The 16,765-nt window shown below is 41.3% G+C and overlaps 1 protein-coding gene and 1 long non-coding RNA gene across 3 annotated transcripts in view; one reads left to right on the forward strand and one right to left on the reverse strand.

Moving 5' to 3' along the window:
* Nucleotides 1–4,905, reverse strand: part of LOC111266336 (uncharacterized) — a 10,540-nt gene extending 5,635 nt beyond the window's left edge. Inside the window, exon 1 of the long non-coding RNA XR_002684034.2 lies at nucleotides 3,369–4,905. This is a non-coding gene — a long non-coding RNA (uncharacterized LOC111266336). The remainder of the gene's footprint in view (nucleotides 1–3,368) is intronic.
* A 2,929-nt stretch (nucleotides 4,906–7,834) lies between these two features.
* LOC111266334 (uncharacterized) lies at nucleotides 7,835–10,697 on the forward strand. Of its 2 annotated transcripts, none has more exons than XM_022843748.2 (5): nucleotides 7,835–8,056; nucleotides 8,450–8,845; nucleotides 9,205–9,519; nucleotides 9,739–9,823; nucleotides 10,265–10,697. In XM_022843748.2, the coding sequence occupies exons 2-5, from the start codon at nucleotides 8,600–8,602 to the stop codon at nucleotides 10,402–10,404; spliced, it is 786 nt and encodes a 261-aa protein (XP_022699483.1). In that variant the 5' UTR covers nucleotides 7,835–8,056; nucleotides 8,450–8,599; the 3' UTR covers nucleotides 10,405–10,697. The 2 variants fall into 2 exon arrangements, with proteins under 2 accessions (XP_022699483.1, XP_022699484.1); XM_022843749.2 differs by having other exon boundaries at nucleotides 8,596–8,845.
* Nucleotides 10,698–16,765: the final 6,068 nt, after the last annotated feature.

Raw genomic sequence — 16,765 nt, forward strand, 5'->3', positions numbered from 1 at the left:
TATATATACATTGAAAGCAACAGTCTGATTCCTTCCAAGCAATGAGGTCGCAGCACATAGCTTTTGACAGCTATTTAAAGAAAAAAATCAGTAGTAGGAACCCCCCAGTATGTATCAAGGGCAGGGACGTAACTAATACTGGCCAATGACTAGCACCTTGTGGAAATTGCTCCTCTAAGGGACATAAGTGCTATCGCTTACCCACCATTAAAAAAGCATTCCGTCTAAACAACAATATCACTTACGAGTTGTAGAATAATACGAACGGCCACTGCAAATTTAGTCAAACTACTAAAGGTTATAAGGGTCGTAACCGTGGGTTGTAACAGTTGGCTTTTGTCCCCAGCGGCCTTATTACAAGGATGTGGCCGAAGACTAGTGCTTTTCTATGCAGACATAACCTGTCATCACGGTATCCGAAGTATTCTTTGTCAAAAATAGGCTGGTTTATTTCATAATCTACTACGACCTCTAGAGAGTAAAGTTGTTTTACATTATCACATCAAATCAATGAACGACTGCAATGTTGCACTGCACCAGCACTGTATAAACAGAGTAATAAAAACTAAGATCATTATTAGACTAGTGCGTATGTTGCATCGCGGTAGCCTTTCGTTCTAACCTTGAATCCAGATGCGAGAACGTGCCAGCCAAGGAAGCAGTCACAAGGTACTGTTCCGACCATAAAGGGTTTGCTAACTTGCCTTGTCGTATCCAAATGTTTACGCTGGTGAACGATAGGCGACCCTAAATAGACGCCATTCTCATTGTCCTAGTGGCGCAATAGGTTACGCCATGAATACAGGATTAGTTCTTCATCCGTATGCTCTCGCATCGGTGTTGTCCTTGTCTGCTGCAACTGTTGCTACGATGCACATTCAAAGCAGCTGACGCGTTCGTATGGATACAGGTATGGGGTTCGCCGCGTTTCCTGTACGGGTAGATATTTTTAGGGGTGGTCGAATTTAAGCTAGTGATAGGGTAGCGGCGGGGGGATGGGGCCGTGCTGGTATAGAAAAGGGCGCCCCATCTCGAAGGTGATGTCAGACACACTACCATGTGGGGCAGAAGCCTCGTATTGACACGAAGACCACATCAGCAAGCATGGTAAATATATACACACATAAATCCAAAACTAGATTGACCCTTAAGCACGCTTCTATAGAAAATCAATCGCCTCGGTATGCAAAACGAAGTATGCAGCAAAAGCTTTTTCATTGGTACTTTACATTAGGCTACGTCCGCTGCTTTTCAGCCAACTCGTGTGTGTATTGCGAATCTTCCAAGATACGCCAGACTATCGAAGCCGTTCGGAATATTAAAAAATGTATATGCAAATCAGAAATGTTAACTTATGTCTCCTTGTACAATAAGTTCTTATTTGGTCATGTTGTCAACTTTGTTCAATTTTTGAGATAACTGTGTTGTAAATTTCCACAAGAAGATGAAGGAGCTATCTCCAAGGAATACACTGCATACATACTAGAACTTGTCGTGTATAGGACACCTTGTACTTGAAAAGTGGCAAATCATAGGGTTCAATGTAGACCCTGGAAACGATAACTTATGACAAACTCAGGGAAAATATAGAACTGCACATACAGTCATAAAGCTGGATTCAGATAGATTTTTTTTTTTATTTCGTATGAGATTTAGTAAAAATGTCTAGCAGACTTCAATTTGACCCGTAGCTTCTTGCTCTGTATAGTTAATACATAGAGGAATCCGCGCGCAATATAAAAGTTGACCACTATTAAACTTAAGTTAACCGCTATGTCCTCTTTAAAGAAAGGATATTGCAGCACAACAATCAGTCAGTCCTTTTGCCACTGAAGTGTTTCATGAAGCGTTCCGTGCGCTTCCACTATTCTCTGCCAAGAATCCTCAGACACATTTGAATACTGATGAAATAAACGTTTGCCATGGTGCTAATATCTCTGAAACCTAATATATATTTATCTAAGATCCGCATGTTTCATCGGTATTTAATCAGCGAGGAGGCAAAGCGTCCAGTAAAGTAAATGGTGTAATACAGGGGGTGAAAAAAATAATTCCCCTCCCTGTTTGACAAACGCATTACAATATCGTCGTTGGTCACGCTGACACAACTTCAACGATGACCAAGGCGTACGCTGTGTACTTCAGCAGTTGAAGTGTCATGTCCTCAACTAACCCGCTCTCGTATATTCTAACCAGTCAAAAGCAGGAAACACCAAAAAATTTACGAGGCAGGAATAAATCTATCTGGCTCCACTCGAAGTTCTCTCGAGTGAATTGCATACGCATAACAGGCGAGAATAATATTCTTACTTTTTGTGGTAGGCTGGCCACGAAACGATAAGCAGAGTCAAGTCATTGGAAAGCTATCAAACCGACCCCTCAGTGAAACAGCTGTGATCTCGCTTGGTCTTCCACGGGTGTGGCCCCGCACATATTTGTTCAAATAGTGCCAGCTGTGGTAATATTAACTGAAATCGCTTGGAGAAGTTACAATATGTTGTTACATAGCCCCGGCCAGGACAGTGCAGTCCTGATGCACCAATACAATGTCATCGGTAAGCGTTTCCGACCACCATCGTTACATCGATAATAGGATCAACGGCAACATAAAAGCTAGCAATGCTGATGCTGCCACGTTCGTTGCAGATCGTCCACCCTTTGTCAGTCTATATTAATTTGTGAAACGCGCGCGCTATTGACGGCGACTGACTGTCTAAAGCCGCAGTTAGCTAATAACGAAATCGAACGGTAGTGCAGGGAACAGTGAGCGACAAACAGATGACGGCCAGATTTCCAAGCGTCGACGTACGACGTCTACTAAGTACTCATTGCGCTGGAACTTCGACTGTCGAAGCGGATCCATCACAAAAAAATAGTCCCCCGTCGCGGCGGTTCCCGCAATACGATAATAACATCGACGACACAGGCAGACAGTGCAGCATGCACAAAAAATGGTCAGCTGGTTAAGCAAAAATTAGCCGATCCGCCAATAAATACAACGTGAACATAAACGTTAATTTACAACGATCCACCATCAGCGATCTTTATGTGATAAAGTTCTTTGCGTTGACTTACTACGCCTAAAGAGAACTGTAAGGATAGTGGTGAAGGGGTCATGACACACAATAAACAGTTTTCATGCTTCAAACCTTCTCCTGCTTCCCATCTAGTTTCCACAAGTTGAATCGCTTCGGGGAGCTAGTTCGAGTCCTGCTCGCAGTCCGTAGCCGAAGGAAGGTATCTTCTTAATTGCCACTTGTTTGTCTTCGGACTCCGACATGTGAAGCTATCTGTTACAGAACGCTATGGAACATTAAATAATATCTGATTAAAGGACAACGATCGCGATCTGAATGAATGCCACTTACCGCGAACAGAAAGTTGAACACGAACAATAACGTTTTAATGCAAGCGAGTCCGCAACTCTGCACCATGTTGAAGTTGCTTTTGAGCGCTATACTATTTGTACGATATAACTGTAGTGGTAAGCCGCCGTGTCGATCGTTCTATTTTCTACAAAGCGTTTGCACTTCTAACGACTACTATTATACAGAAATGTTTGCCTACCCACAGATATGGATACTGTTGTTGCGCAGCCCCTATTTCCAGTCTTCACTCCTTCAGTCACCTCATATCAGAGCGCACTTATCGTGGTTATACTGGGCAGCGACAACAGCCTGGGTAGGAAGTCTCGTAAACACCAAGCTACACCGTAAGCATCACAGAAACAATCCAAGCGGCAACCGGTGATACACTCTATAATTCGTCTATATTGGCCTGTTCCGTTGTCACTCTCATTGACTGGTCAGATAATCGCCAACACAGATCTTCCTTGCGTCATGTCGACAGCACTTGCGGATACTCGCAACGGTAACAAATCGAATTAAACAAAGGGCAGTGAAGCAAGCAATCGAATCGAGATCAACTGGAGACAACTGAGATGGCGCTACCAGACAGCGACTAACTTGACGCAATTTATTTAAGGGAAATCCAAGACAGGAAAAAATAAAACTGGCCAGTGCGATTGTTGTTCAACTACAGTTGCGAGAGCAAAATTCTATATGCGCTGGTCAAAGCGACGGCAAAAAGCAGTCCCAATCCCGATTTGACGGAATCTAACAACTCCGCTATTCCGGCTAGCGAAGTGCTGTTTGTTAACGAGTGATGCTGAAGCCACGGGTGCCGTCACCGCCACTACAGCGATGTCATAGTGGGCGAGGAGGAGTCAATCGTGGAGAGGAGGCTCCGTGTGGCGGGAAAGAGAAAGAAGACTCAGCGCAGGGGGCCAGTGTGGATAAATAGATACAAATATAGACTGATCGTAGAACAGATGGGAAATTCACTTGGCACCGTAGTTCACTTGGCACAACCAACTGGTGCAACAATGGAATAGTAAGAGGAACAGGATAAAAGTGAGAGTAGGTTTGCCGGCTTATGTACGGATCAGAGATGATAATATTGAGCCACGGAGGAAGAGTTGATTCTGGAAGTCTATTTGTGTAAGGAGTTAGAGAAAGCAAAGGGCCCGACGATTCACCACTTTTTGTCGTGCGGATCTCGCTAAGCACGAACTACGGGAGCTAAGCTAAGCTAAGCACAACCTAAACGCGGATCCAATTGGCCTTGAAAACGGCTTGAAAAATGCTGGATCTAAGAGAAATATCTTTAATACGTCGGAACGATTTTCGGAAACTTTCGAACTGCTAAAACAAAGAGTGTCTTTGTGTGAATCTCAAGCTTCACAAGATGCGCTAAAATATCATTACCTTGTCATTACATTTGAGCTAACGGTTAAACTAGCTATCCGAAGGTCGTTCAACGAATCTAAATACATATACTCAATATACCATGTTCTGTAGGTATCAACATCATCAGCTCATTGGACTACCTTTTACCAGTGGTGCTTGAGATTTTACCAATGTCTATAGACACTCGTGGCAATGTTCGGAGGCACGAAGAGCCTGTGGCGTATCTTTTTTACATAGTTCTCGATCCTAAATGTTTCGAGCTTTTCGTCATTGCATTCAATGATGCCAAATGTGTTTACAATCGGTTCCGAAGTAGAACTCTTGCGTTCAAATTGAAGTTGTCAGGCAAATAGGACTAGATCTTGCTGGAAACATTTTGCTTTTCGGGACCAGCGCCGACAACTGATAAACCATTTTTGTATTGCAGAGCATCTTCGCGTCTGCCGGCCCCGGAGACTCTCGCTATATTTTAAAGTAGATTGTTGCAGATACCAATCTAATGTAAGCGGCCTGTTATGCGACGCTCTTACTCATCTCCGGTGCCGAAGAAGCGTGTTGAAGATTGCTGGCTTCAGTCTCGGCGTGGGCAAACAACCAAACGCACCTAGGCAAACGTAAAGTGAAGTTAAATCTACAGCAATTGCTGTATCTCAAAGAGATCACTGCGTGTTTCGGGTAAAGTGCTTCGTGAAAGCCCATATTTGTGGCTCAACTCTGGCTGCAAGTTTTTTTGCACGCAGGACCCGAATCGGCGCACGTGCATATCTACGCACAAAGTGTCACCAAAGCAAGTTAATGCTGTGATTCAAGTAGTGCGTAATCCGCGATTAGTAAATGCGATTAACGATACAAGCAAAACACTCAGACGTCCGGCCAGCTTAAAATCGGGTCCATTTGGCTGGGCGACATATCTACGGTATGCCACCTATGGCGGATGCAAACAACCATAAAGCAGGCAGGCCACTATTGAATATCAACCGGCAATGGATGATCTAATCGACTGATTGATCAATAGATTCAGTGCCCCCAGGGCATCGTTTAATTACATTACACAATTAGTAAATAGAGTCAGACTGACTTTTGTTTGTAGCTTGTAGCTTATTAGCTGGACTGCCAGTTATTGTCATTTATCGCGTCAGAAAGCCGACGATTATTTCCAGCACCAAGCAATGGTCTTGATCCTAGATCAACTCATGCGGCTTTGAACTTAAAGCGTCAGCCCCAGTATCTGCGTGTTAGTATTGGGGGCATGTAGGGACATTGGTTCGAAGACGGACACAGACACACTTTTATTTCGGGCTGAGGCAAGCCGTTTGTTCGAACGTCTGACGACGGTGATGGACTAAGGCTCGAAATATTTCGTTTACTCTGTCAATGGGTTACTACTGCACTACTGGCGTCAAGTCAGTGGTGCAGTACTACTGATTCATCTCGAATTAACAGAGCGCTTTATTCAAATAGAGGATTAAAACGAGTACACAGTTATTTAAGTTACTGTATTCGATTTGACCACCATTTTCGGTGATCTTGAAGCTGCTCTCACATTGTTAAAATAACTCAGAATCGCTTTATAAAAACGATACATTTTAACGAATTTATCGATTTTCAGCGTAATACCTAAAATTATGCAGATCTGCCCAGCTACTCGAACCGCGATATTCTTAGAGGGAAGACCTAAAGGGAAAAGGAAGAGAAAATCGTTAGTGGAAATAATTGTCAAGAGTATCATAGGCAAGCCTAGCTCACAATGTTACAAACAACGTTACAATTGCCCTTTAACATCATGCTTGTTTTTAATAATCAGACAAGCATCGTGATTTTGGTGTTTTGGTCACTTTTTTCTTTGTTGAGCTCCTCCTATTTCTACGATTCTTATCGGCGTGTGTATATATATATATATATATATATATATATATATATACATGGATTGTGTTTTGCACGAGAACGTACGTACCATAATTTTAGCTACTACTTGTAGTCACTTGTGATTAGAATGACTAACAGAGTAGCGATCAAAAGCGTGAGAAGTTCGACATAATGTTGGTGGGTAAGCGTCATCGTCAGCGTCAGCGTCAGCGGTGGGTGACTGACAACTATAATCGACAACAGTGATTGCCAGCAGTAATCGAAATGAAGGATGAATTTTTTTTCATTTGAATGTTTTAAAGTCTTTGACATGAGTTCTCTGTTTAAAAGCCCAGTAAGTACCAGCTATTTCATATACGAGGAAAATTATACGCCATTGGAGTTCACAATACTGCTGCTACCAGATGTCGTGTCGTATAGTCAGTGATCTGTCATTTGTTGAGATCAAGACAAAAGGCCGATTTGCGATTTCTGACTTACTGAGGGTTGACTTGAGGACGACCGCTCGACATGGTTACAAGTGTTTGTACCCTTTGTCGATTCAACAAGATTTCGACAACTAGCTCATTTGACAATTTATTACTATACTAATTTTGTACGCTCGCCTATAGGAAACTGTTAGTAAGAGGACGAGAGAATAGACGTGGGTTTGCAGCGATATCCTGTGTGTTCAATAGTCGGTGGCCGGCTTCGACGAGTTAGTGGGTGGTCATGAGGACTAGGTACAAAGCTGCAGTATCGCTAGGAACTGATATCTGTGTTCTAGGACGCAGCGAACATAATAAAACCATTCTATCACAGTGGTAATAAACAGAGCTGCTGTCAATGGCTCTTTACGGCTTTATTTGCGCTCAGCTTCACCTCATAGATGTCGCTAAATCTAACTAAAAATTCAGTGACCCATCGATTTCTTCACTGAAAATCAATACTACAAATATAATTGTTTAACAAATACGTACATTTATGGCCTCGCCGAGCAAAGCTGGCTATAAATATACAAATAGGGCAATTTAATATTCATTTAGGATTTTAAACTTTTTACCGTCCTAACCAAAGTCGCAAAAGTATATAGGGCCACAATTGCGTAGCGCACCTATGCACGTAACTTGTGTCCTAATCACGATGACGTATTCGTTATAGCGGTTGTATTAGGTGTGCGTACAATGTACCATATGTGATCGAGTGCCAAGCAGACTATCATCATTCCTTGCACTACTTTATCAATGAGTATGCGTCTAGCAGAATTCGATCGAAAAGCATCACTTAGTTAGCTATTGACCAGTGTGCAATATGTACACACACGTTTACATCTGATGTATCATGGCTAATTTCTTGCGAGGAAAAAATAGCTATACGAAATCAATGTGAAAACATGATTTAGGCCGAGTCAGTGCATAAGTGTTTTGCGAATTTCTCGTATTTTTTCCGTAAAAACCAAATCGGTGAGTCGTGGTCAAGTGGTCGTTGGGATAAAATGAGAATTTTATTTATTTATTAATTATGTGTCATCCGACAGCTGAGTTAGTATCGAAAATAAATTTCAATAGAATATACAGTTCGTAGGAGGCTGATAATAGAAATTTGAAGGACTATCTATTATGTTCATTAAAGGAGGGGTACTATTATGTCATCTTGTGACTTGGGGGTTCGGGACAATGCACGACAAGAGCACGAAGTCTTATCCTAGTGTCATGGTGAATCGGTTTCTAACAATTAGTAGTTTGCTGATAAGATGTGATAGATTTCATTGCAAATTGTTTGCAGACAAGTTCTCTTGGGAGGACTGCGAAGTCGAGTTATCAGAAAATACAACTTTTATCCTTGCTTGATTACAGATGATGAATTTTAGACGAGATGGACAGGGCGCATAAAGCGTTCGCTAAAAAACTTCCCGTTCAGCCATTCATTCGTTGAACGCATAATATAATGTAATTAAAGGAAAGCTTAAATTAAGCAGTTATTATCACAACTATTTTTGTAGCGCTATGGTGGAGGTAACGCTTCAGGAATCGCTAAGGCTCGCTCAAGATTCGTCCGTTGAGTCCGTCACTACGAATCTTCAGGACGTCTCAAAGCCGATGTCTGAAATCGACGAAATGCGCGCCGTTAGGCAGGAGCAAGATGCATTCATCGCCCGACTGACAGAGGATAACGCCCAGCTAACAGCTACCGTAGAAAATCTTGAGTCTGCATTATGTAGGCTGCAAACACGACTTAGGCGATATACTCAGGCAAGACTTGAAGATACTGATCTATTCTTATCGTCAACGTTTTTCGATTATTTATGGGACAGCTGTAAAAATGTTACACGTTCCCTAACGCTTTGCCAACAACTCGAGTCACTTAGTTAGCCTATTACAAGAATGAAAAGTTTCGGTTTTGATTATAAGCAGAAGTAATGCAAATATTGAGTTGGATAAGGCTAGTATATTTCCTCCAAAGTACGAAGCAATTCGCTACGGAAGCCAGGGCGAACATTTTGTTTTGAATGCGCTGTCTACCGTCCTATGAAAATCTAGACAAAATATAGTGCGTAGTATTCCTGGTCTTAATAACCTATGTATTGTGCTTCTTACCGAGGACGCCATAGAAAGAGGAAGCGACACTGACCCGTGAGGCATTTGCTGAGATGGCGGAGGGTGAGGCGGTCGGAGCAAATGAGAGTATCGTGGTCCGATCGGAAGAGCAGGGCGACATAGATGCCGATGTTGAAAGCCTCGTTTTAGTAGAACATGCACACTGCACAGCTGATAATTGCTGGCGACAGAAGTACATGGAATCGCTGAGTCAGCTTCGTAGTGTGCTTGTGGAGCTGAGGAGCGAGCTCGAAGAGAAAAGTGTGCTTGAAGAAGCTACTCGGAGCCAAGAAACAAGGCACCAAACAAAAGTCCAACTAATCGAAGAAGTAATGTTTTCTACCATTTGATTTTTAAAGAAGTAGCTACCCTGTTTTGAGGTGATTTATCTTAGATTTATCTCTAAGTCATTATACGCTAGTGACGATCAACTTTACGTACTAAAATCGTTGTCTGCCTTCGAGGCGGTCGACGATTCTTAATTGTATCGCAACTTCGAAGTTTACATACTTTTTAGTTGTCGTTTTAAAATGATTTTGCTATTCTAGAGCATTCGTACACTCGATGTCGATGAACCGGAAGGGTCACCGAAGCGTTACTCCCGAACGGGATCCCGCAAACGAAGCTTTTTAGGTACGTTTGTATTAAAGGCTGGGATCATGTTAGCTTCTTATGGGAAAAGTTATTCAGTGTTCAAAGTCATTAAAAAGAAACTACAAAATAACATTTTCTAATTGAGTGTTTCATATATAACACAACGAAGAAATTATTATTATATTGAAATAGGTCTAAATTAGTACAACTTACGTTTACCTTCCATAAATCCAAGTTGTACTAATTTGAACTCTATTTCAAGACTATGGCTTGACTATTACTGTGACATCTGTGAAAAACTACAATGTAAGTAGTCAAATTTTCTTCTATGTTTATTAAAGGGTCATCGCAGTGAAGTAAACTGTGCGGTGTGATTAAAAGTCGTCTAGAAAATTATCGTAGTTCGAAGTTCGTCCATCTCATCGGAACTGAAGTTTATTGGGACTAACATTTTAAGACAAAACATTTTGCGTTTGTTAGGGCTGGATTCATCTCTTCGTCGAATAAAACAATCCCGGACCTCCGGCTCGCAGACGTCCCTTTCGAAAACCCCACTTCTCAAAAAAATGATCAACCTGTTTAAAAAGAAGCCAACAAATTCCGCCTTCAGAAACAGATGATTGCGAAGACGCCGCAGGATTATTCGCTACTTATCAGTGATCAGAGGAGCTGTACTGTGATTTAATTGTACATTTCTATCCTGTAATTATTTCGGAATTATTTTACTCAAGCTGAAACGGTGTTAGCCGAAACGAGCAGCCGTTCAACAGGTAACCGTGCGTGAATGACGGCCTGAATATAATACAAATTATTCCTAGAAATTATTGCATAAATCAATAGAACTGAGAACAACGTATGTCGTATGAATTACATGATTGAAGATAAAGCTTACACGGCAGAACTTATTCTCTGACACTCGCTATTCATTAGTTCGGTATATCTCTGAATGTTATTAATTTTCGCCAACAGAGGTTTTTTACGAAATGTACCAGGAAATTTTCGAAAATTTGCTTAAAAATGGTCTACTGAGATTTACCAGTTTTGTCGTTGTTTCTCAGAGGTAAAATCCCGAATGCCAGTTGAGTTTCAAATAGTCACTCTCATACCTTAGGCTCCTATAACAAATAGCAATACAGCAGATCTAGTTTCCAGTTGTATTAGCGTTAAATACTGGATTTGCCTTTCCAGGACTAAGTCCAGTATATTCAATATACATGCAGGAAAAGGTCGCGTTGTGTTTCCAATAGACACTTGTTCTGAGCCTTCGGTCCATGTTTTGACGAAACTTCGATTGAACTAGCCATCTTGTAGCATAGATACGCCAACGTTAGTCTCTCTCGTATTGACCGCTGACAAGAAAGCAACTTACCAGTGACAAGCTAACGAGTAGATCTGACGGACCAGTTAAAGACGTGATCAAATTTAGATTATAGCATAATTATCTAACGTAATGGAGACACTTAGAGCACACAGATATACACGATACTCATCTTAAAAAATGGGTATAATAGAGTTCTGCCTATACTGTTAAAAAAATAGATCGCTGGCCACAAGCTGTCAATCAATGGCGCCCCCGATCGAGCTTATTAGTTATGCATGACTTAATAATTAACCTGTTCCATATCAATACATATGTAAATTGTGATAAATAAGTATCATAAAAACTTAGTACTGATGGATTTCTAACTGGAATGACTGATACGCTTACTCACATAACTGGTCGGCGATTCTTTTCGTACGAACGTGAATTTGTCTCATAGAGGGTTCCACGTACTTGAACATTGTCACTGGGACGTTCGTATGGTAATTCGTGGGTTTTACTCACTATATCGCTGAAAAGTCGCCCGACGCATACCCAGTTTGTGGCACATGCTGCATCCATTCATACCCATTAAGCAGGGTTATGGTGTAAGGTGATGTGTTTCACGCAGCCTTGGAGAGTTTTCAATCAAGTTTCGTTTTTAGTTAATAGTTTAATCACATCTTATATATTAAAAGGTATGATCTGGTAGTGGTATAGCAACCCTTCAGCGGTCCATTTCGAAAGCTGTACGCTCAACGTGATCACCGCTATCTCAGAATCGAACAGCTTACTCATAGAATTAACTGATCTGTTTTTGGAAAATTCTATGACTGGTAGGTGGATGCGAAAGAGAGTAGGTTAAGGGTCCGCGCTCTTTGCTCCATGAGCCGAAGCTAGCAGTTCTTTGATTCGATGCCCGGGTCAGAGGTCCTAGAGGTGGTCTAGACCAAATGTCGAGTGTTTTTGCTCCTTGCAAAGGTAGTAGCGAGTTGAGCTCAAAACTTAGCTATTCTAAAGTTCTAAAAGAACTGTCGCGTTAGGAACTGGATTGCAGTTCCGATTCCTGTTAGTCTAGCTCCTGTAAATGTTAAAAATATGTGTCTTTACAGGTTCGACACGTTTTTCAATGTATATTTTCAGTGTAAGCCAATTATATAGTTAGCATGCGTCGACCACCCTCACAACAAAGTATCATCAATACGATACGCCGTAAATTTTTGACATTAGTGACACAGTTTTCAAAAGGCTATCGCTGTCTATTCCGAGACGTGCCTTTCTTTGTCTGTAAAGCACCCAAGCGTCTTATTGTAGACGTCATGGCCATGGCCTAGCGATATATAGATAGTTGTAGTATTTTCAAAAAAGGGCTTACCACCATTTAGAAGACTTAATCTTAATTTTCCCTGAAATCTTGATTGCGCAATCATTGTGAGATGTTGCTCTTCGAGACTGCCACTGGGTATGCCCTCTGCTATCTTCCTGTCCTTCCTAGTGATGCTGACGGCCGGGTCGTTCTATTGAACGATCGACCGGACTGAGGGTAGCACCAGATATTTTCATAGGCGATAATCCAGACGGTTGGATTTCGAAAAAGCTTACAAGGTACCGAACAAACAAAGGTACCAACAATGACCGGGTAAATTATCCTAAATAAATTCTTTAATGCCAGGATTCATTGGAGGTTAGGTTCGAGTACCTTCATTACTGTTTAGTTTAATAATGACCCGAAGGCTATGGACGTCTACATAAGTAGTTGTCTTGAAGAGGCAAGCGCTAGGTGAATGATCGTCTACTAAGAAAACCGAAAATGGGGCGAGGTTTCTATTCTGTTTCAATTAGTAGGATATCTTCATTTTGTAACGCTGCTGTCTTTTCCCAATAAAATGGGTACTTTTAAGAAGAGAGAATCACTGCGTGAGTGCGTCGGTCACGCATACATCTTCATCTTTGTTTGATATGAAAGGCGCGAGTGGCAAATTCTACGACAAAGTGTGCCATCTTAAGCTCGGTGTAATTGAAAGTGCGAGCCCGCCAAGCTGTTACAGTGAGCATCCGTAGTTGTTAAAGGATAAGCTTCGTAGTTCGTTAATTTTTTTTTCAAAATTGCGTTTTCGCACTGTGTCACTAATTGGTTGTCTAGCGGGTTTGCCTGCTTATCTGAAAGGCTCAATGTCGGTCTGTTAACCCTTGGGCTAAAATCAGCCGCGCGGGAAGTCGGGTCCGTGACACCATCTCACGGATCTTTTCATTGTTCCTTGACTTGCCGTTCCTACTTTAGTCTGCATTCTTTGTCAAGAAGAGGTATGAGGTGTCCAGCATGGGCCTGAGAGCTAGGTGAAGGTGAAATGGGGACGCGTCACTCGTATCTTGGAAAACAGTAGGCTCCGTATATTGCACCCAGAGTGTGGACAACCGAGATATACTCTACATTGAAACCGTCGCGCCTGCAATATCCGTCAGGTGCTCTACGGCCACCGGAACTGCAAAGTCGAAGCCTCACCCAAAAGTAATTTCAATCACAATGATAGAGTTGCATCGATGCGAAAGCTGTCAACTATAGGTCTTTGCAGCTAGCTCCTGCTGGTTTCAGGGAACAAGGGTTCTACGGTAGAACCGGCGTGTCGTATTATTGGCGTGAGATTGCTCGAGATGGCGTGACGCTCGTTGTTTTAAATTAAGCATTATGGTTATGGGTCGAAAAATTTCAGAGTGAATACACACGGGCGACCGAAGCACGTTGGGATGCGACATTAAGAAGAACTCGTTGACTCGTTTCAGTATATGTTGCTATCACAGACATTAAGCTGAAAGATAACAAGTTAACGCTTATATGTATACTTAATAGAAAAACCGACTGTTTCAATACCAGCTAAAGTGGGCTTCAACTGTAGCTCATGAAAGCACATCAGATGTTCGTTTTCTAAAGCAGAGAACACATATCCGCGGATACAGTAGCGCAGGTAAAGGTAAAATCAATAATTGTATGAATGCAATGAAGACACGCAAATTGGCCGTACGGACCTCGGTTTTCACTTTATTAACTCGGTAAAATAATTTCCCTTCACACGGAACGCCTTCAAGTCATCTCGGTTTTGTAGTACCGGAAGTTTCATTATGGATAGGCTTTGCCTCATCTTGTTGACAGCTGCAGTTACGCTATTTTTTGTTTCGTTGCGGAAAAACTCAGTAAGCAATTCCTGCATCGAACGCAACAACTTGACTCATGACGGGCTTGTCAATTTGTCACACAATCAAACTTAACTCCACCAGGAAATCGCTGTTATAGCCCTTCAATAATTTCCAGAATTCCGTTGAACTTGAACAAAGAACATTCAACTCTAATAATACGTTTCGACCGTTTACAGCCGTTATATTCGCTTTGACTGGTTGTTAGCCCGTGGTGAGGCTATGAACGTTATGAGCTTCTACTCGTGAATAGAACCAATCATTTGAGAATAGTAAAAATAATTACTTACATTTGTTTGGTGAACGAAGCTATCCACAGAATGTTTCTGTTCCGATAAAAAAAGCCGCTATTATTTATACAATTGTCACGTTTGTTTTTATTTATTCAGGTAAAATGAAATTTAAGCTTCATCATAGCAATCATCGATTAAGTCTATGCATAGAGCTCCTGTTTGAGTAGGTGTTTTTTTTTTCTTTTATAATGTAAAAGTGAAAAGTGGCTTGACTTAACCTGGCCAAATTGAAATCAGCTTCTTATCTAATTCGTTTCTGTTGTCATCTACGTGTTGCTTCCACCTTTTCTGAACCTCAACCAGATAGACTTGTCGTATAATGTCAATTTCGTAACAGACAATTTTCTGCGCGCTTTTCGCTCCCCAGGGATTTTTCAGTAGCAGTAAGTTACCGCCGCCGAAAAATGCCGTGAAGGGCAAGTTGAATTTCGTGCAGTTACTTCTAATCTGCGCCCTATTCTGCGTTCATATGTTCTATCCTTGTCTATAATGTTCTATTCCGTAATTATTGATCTTGTGACCTTATTTCGACGTTATTGCGTTCTCGGCATCTCTATTAGGTTGCTATGTAAAGTAATGGTCGCTTTCACTCATTGCTTCCTTTTCAGTTTTCGTATGTCGACTGCTAAGTTTTATACACTACTTCGTAGAGAACTTTTTCTTCGCATAACAAATATACAAACAAACTTGAATCCGGTATCCTAAACGAATATGATTTTTTTGATATAATTTTCGATAGTTCCGCTTAGTTCGTCACAGAAATCTGTCTTAGTAAGTTAATAAACAACGATCATGTAGATGGTGAAACTGACCACGCACTCCAACGGGACTGCCCTTTGAAGCAAGATAATTATTACATAAGCCAATTGATGGATTGTTTCTGCGGTTTTTTAGAACTACCAAAAAATTAGCGTCACAGATCCTGTTATTTTTCGGCCGACATTTTACGAAGTCCACACTTGGGACGACTTTTTGGATCCGAATAACACAATCACTCCATATAGAAAATGGTCAACATTTGAACATCAGGAGACGAGAAATTGTAATAGGAAAAAAAAAAAATAGGGGAATTCGTTGATGCATCAGTGAAGTACATCAGAACGCTTCGGTACAATTTGATGTACTCATGTGATTGAGTCACGTACGTAGACACTCACGTTGTAGAGGTGGTCTTTCTTTTTCAGTTGGTGTTCTACGGTTCGTTTCGAATCATGACCTTTGTGACGAGAACCTCATACCTTGCGTCGAATTTCTAAAGATATTTACAATTTTTCTTTCACAATCAGAGAAGCAATCTTTACGGAATTCGGTCTGATTTTCTTCATACGTCCACTGGGCTACAGTTATGGGACTCAGCGTGTTGTTCTATTTCATTATTTTCCCTTATACAATAATACTAATAATCTGCCGGGGCTTCAACTTGTGTTATATAATATATATGAATGTAAAGTTGTCCTTGGTAGGACTGGAAGACTGGATATTTGTCACAGACACCCCGTATAGAACTTGCCCTTCGTATCAGCACAAACTTGCAAAGCTTCAGGCAAGTAAGTGGCTAGACCAAAGAGTAGTCGGAGGTTAGAGATGTTAAGTACATCGTTATTTGCTTACCTCTGGTTCAATATTTGCGCAATTATTGCAGCCGAACGCTATTAATATATATTACTAGTTTTATCGCTTCATAATACTTTTCCCGGCGCGGAAGAAAGTCACCATTATATATATATTCTTCCAGCGTTCATAATACTTTAAATGTCGGATTTTTAATACCAATTACCTGTCTGTCTACATCTTGTGACGCACAGGTTTTAATTCAGAGCTAATCAGACATCAGTATAGGCGACACACATCACGTCCTCTAGACAAATAGTTCCATATATCTGGGTCAAGAATAGGCCTGTCATTGTCGCCAATCAACGATTTGCACATGTTCAACATAGCGAATCGACATATATCATTTCTTTCAATGATAAAATTTAATTTGATTCCAAAGCCAGTATTTTTCTTTTGTACTCTGCGGTACACTCTAATTCGGCACCAAGTCTTGTCCCTTGTCAGCTTCTATCAGATCTCGCGTCTTTTGGTTTGGCTTTTCCATCATAATATGCATTCGTACATTCACGTATTTCAACCCGCAGATACACATAAACACACATACTCTCTCTCTCTCTCCCTCTCTCTCTCTCTCTCTTTATATAT

Source organism: Varroa jacobsoni, unplaced genomic scaffold (assembly GCF_002532875.2).
Source record: "Varroa jacobsoni isolate VJ856 unplaced genomic scaffold, vjacob_1.0 scaffold_1072, whole genome shotgun sequence".
NCBI classification, from domain to species: domain Eukaryota; kingdom Metazoa; phylum Arthropoda; class Arachnida; order Mesostigmata; family Varroidae; genus Varroa; species Varroa jacobsoni.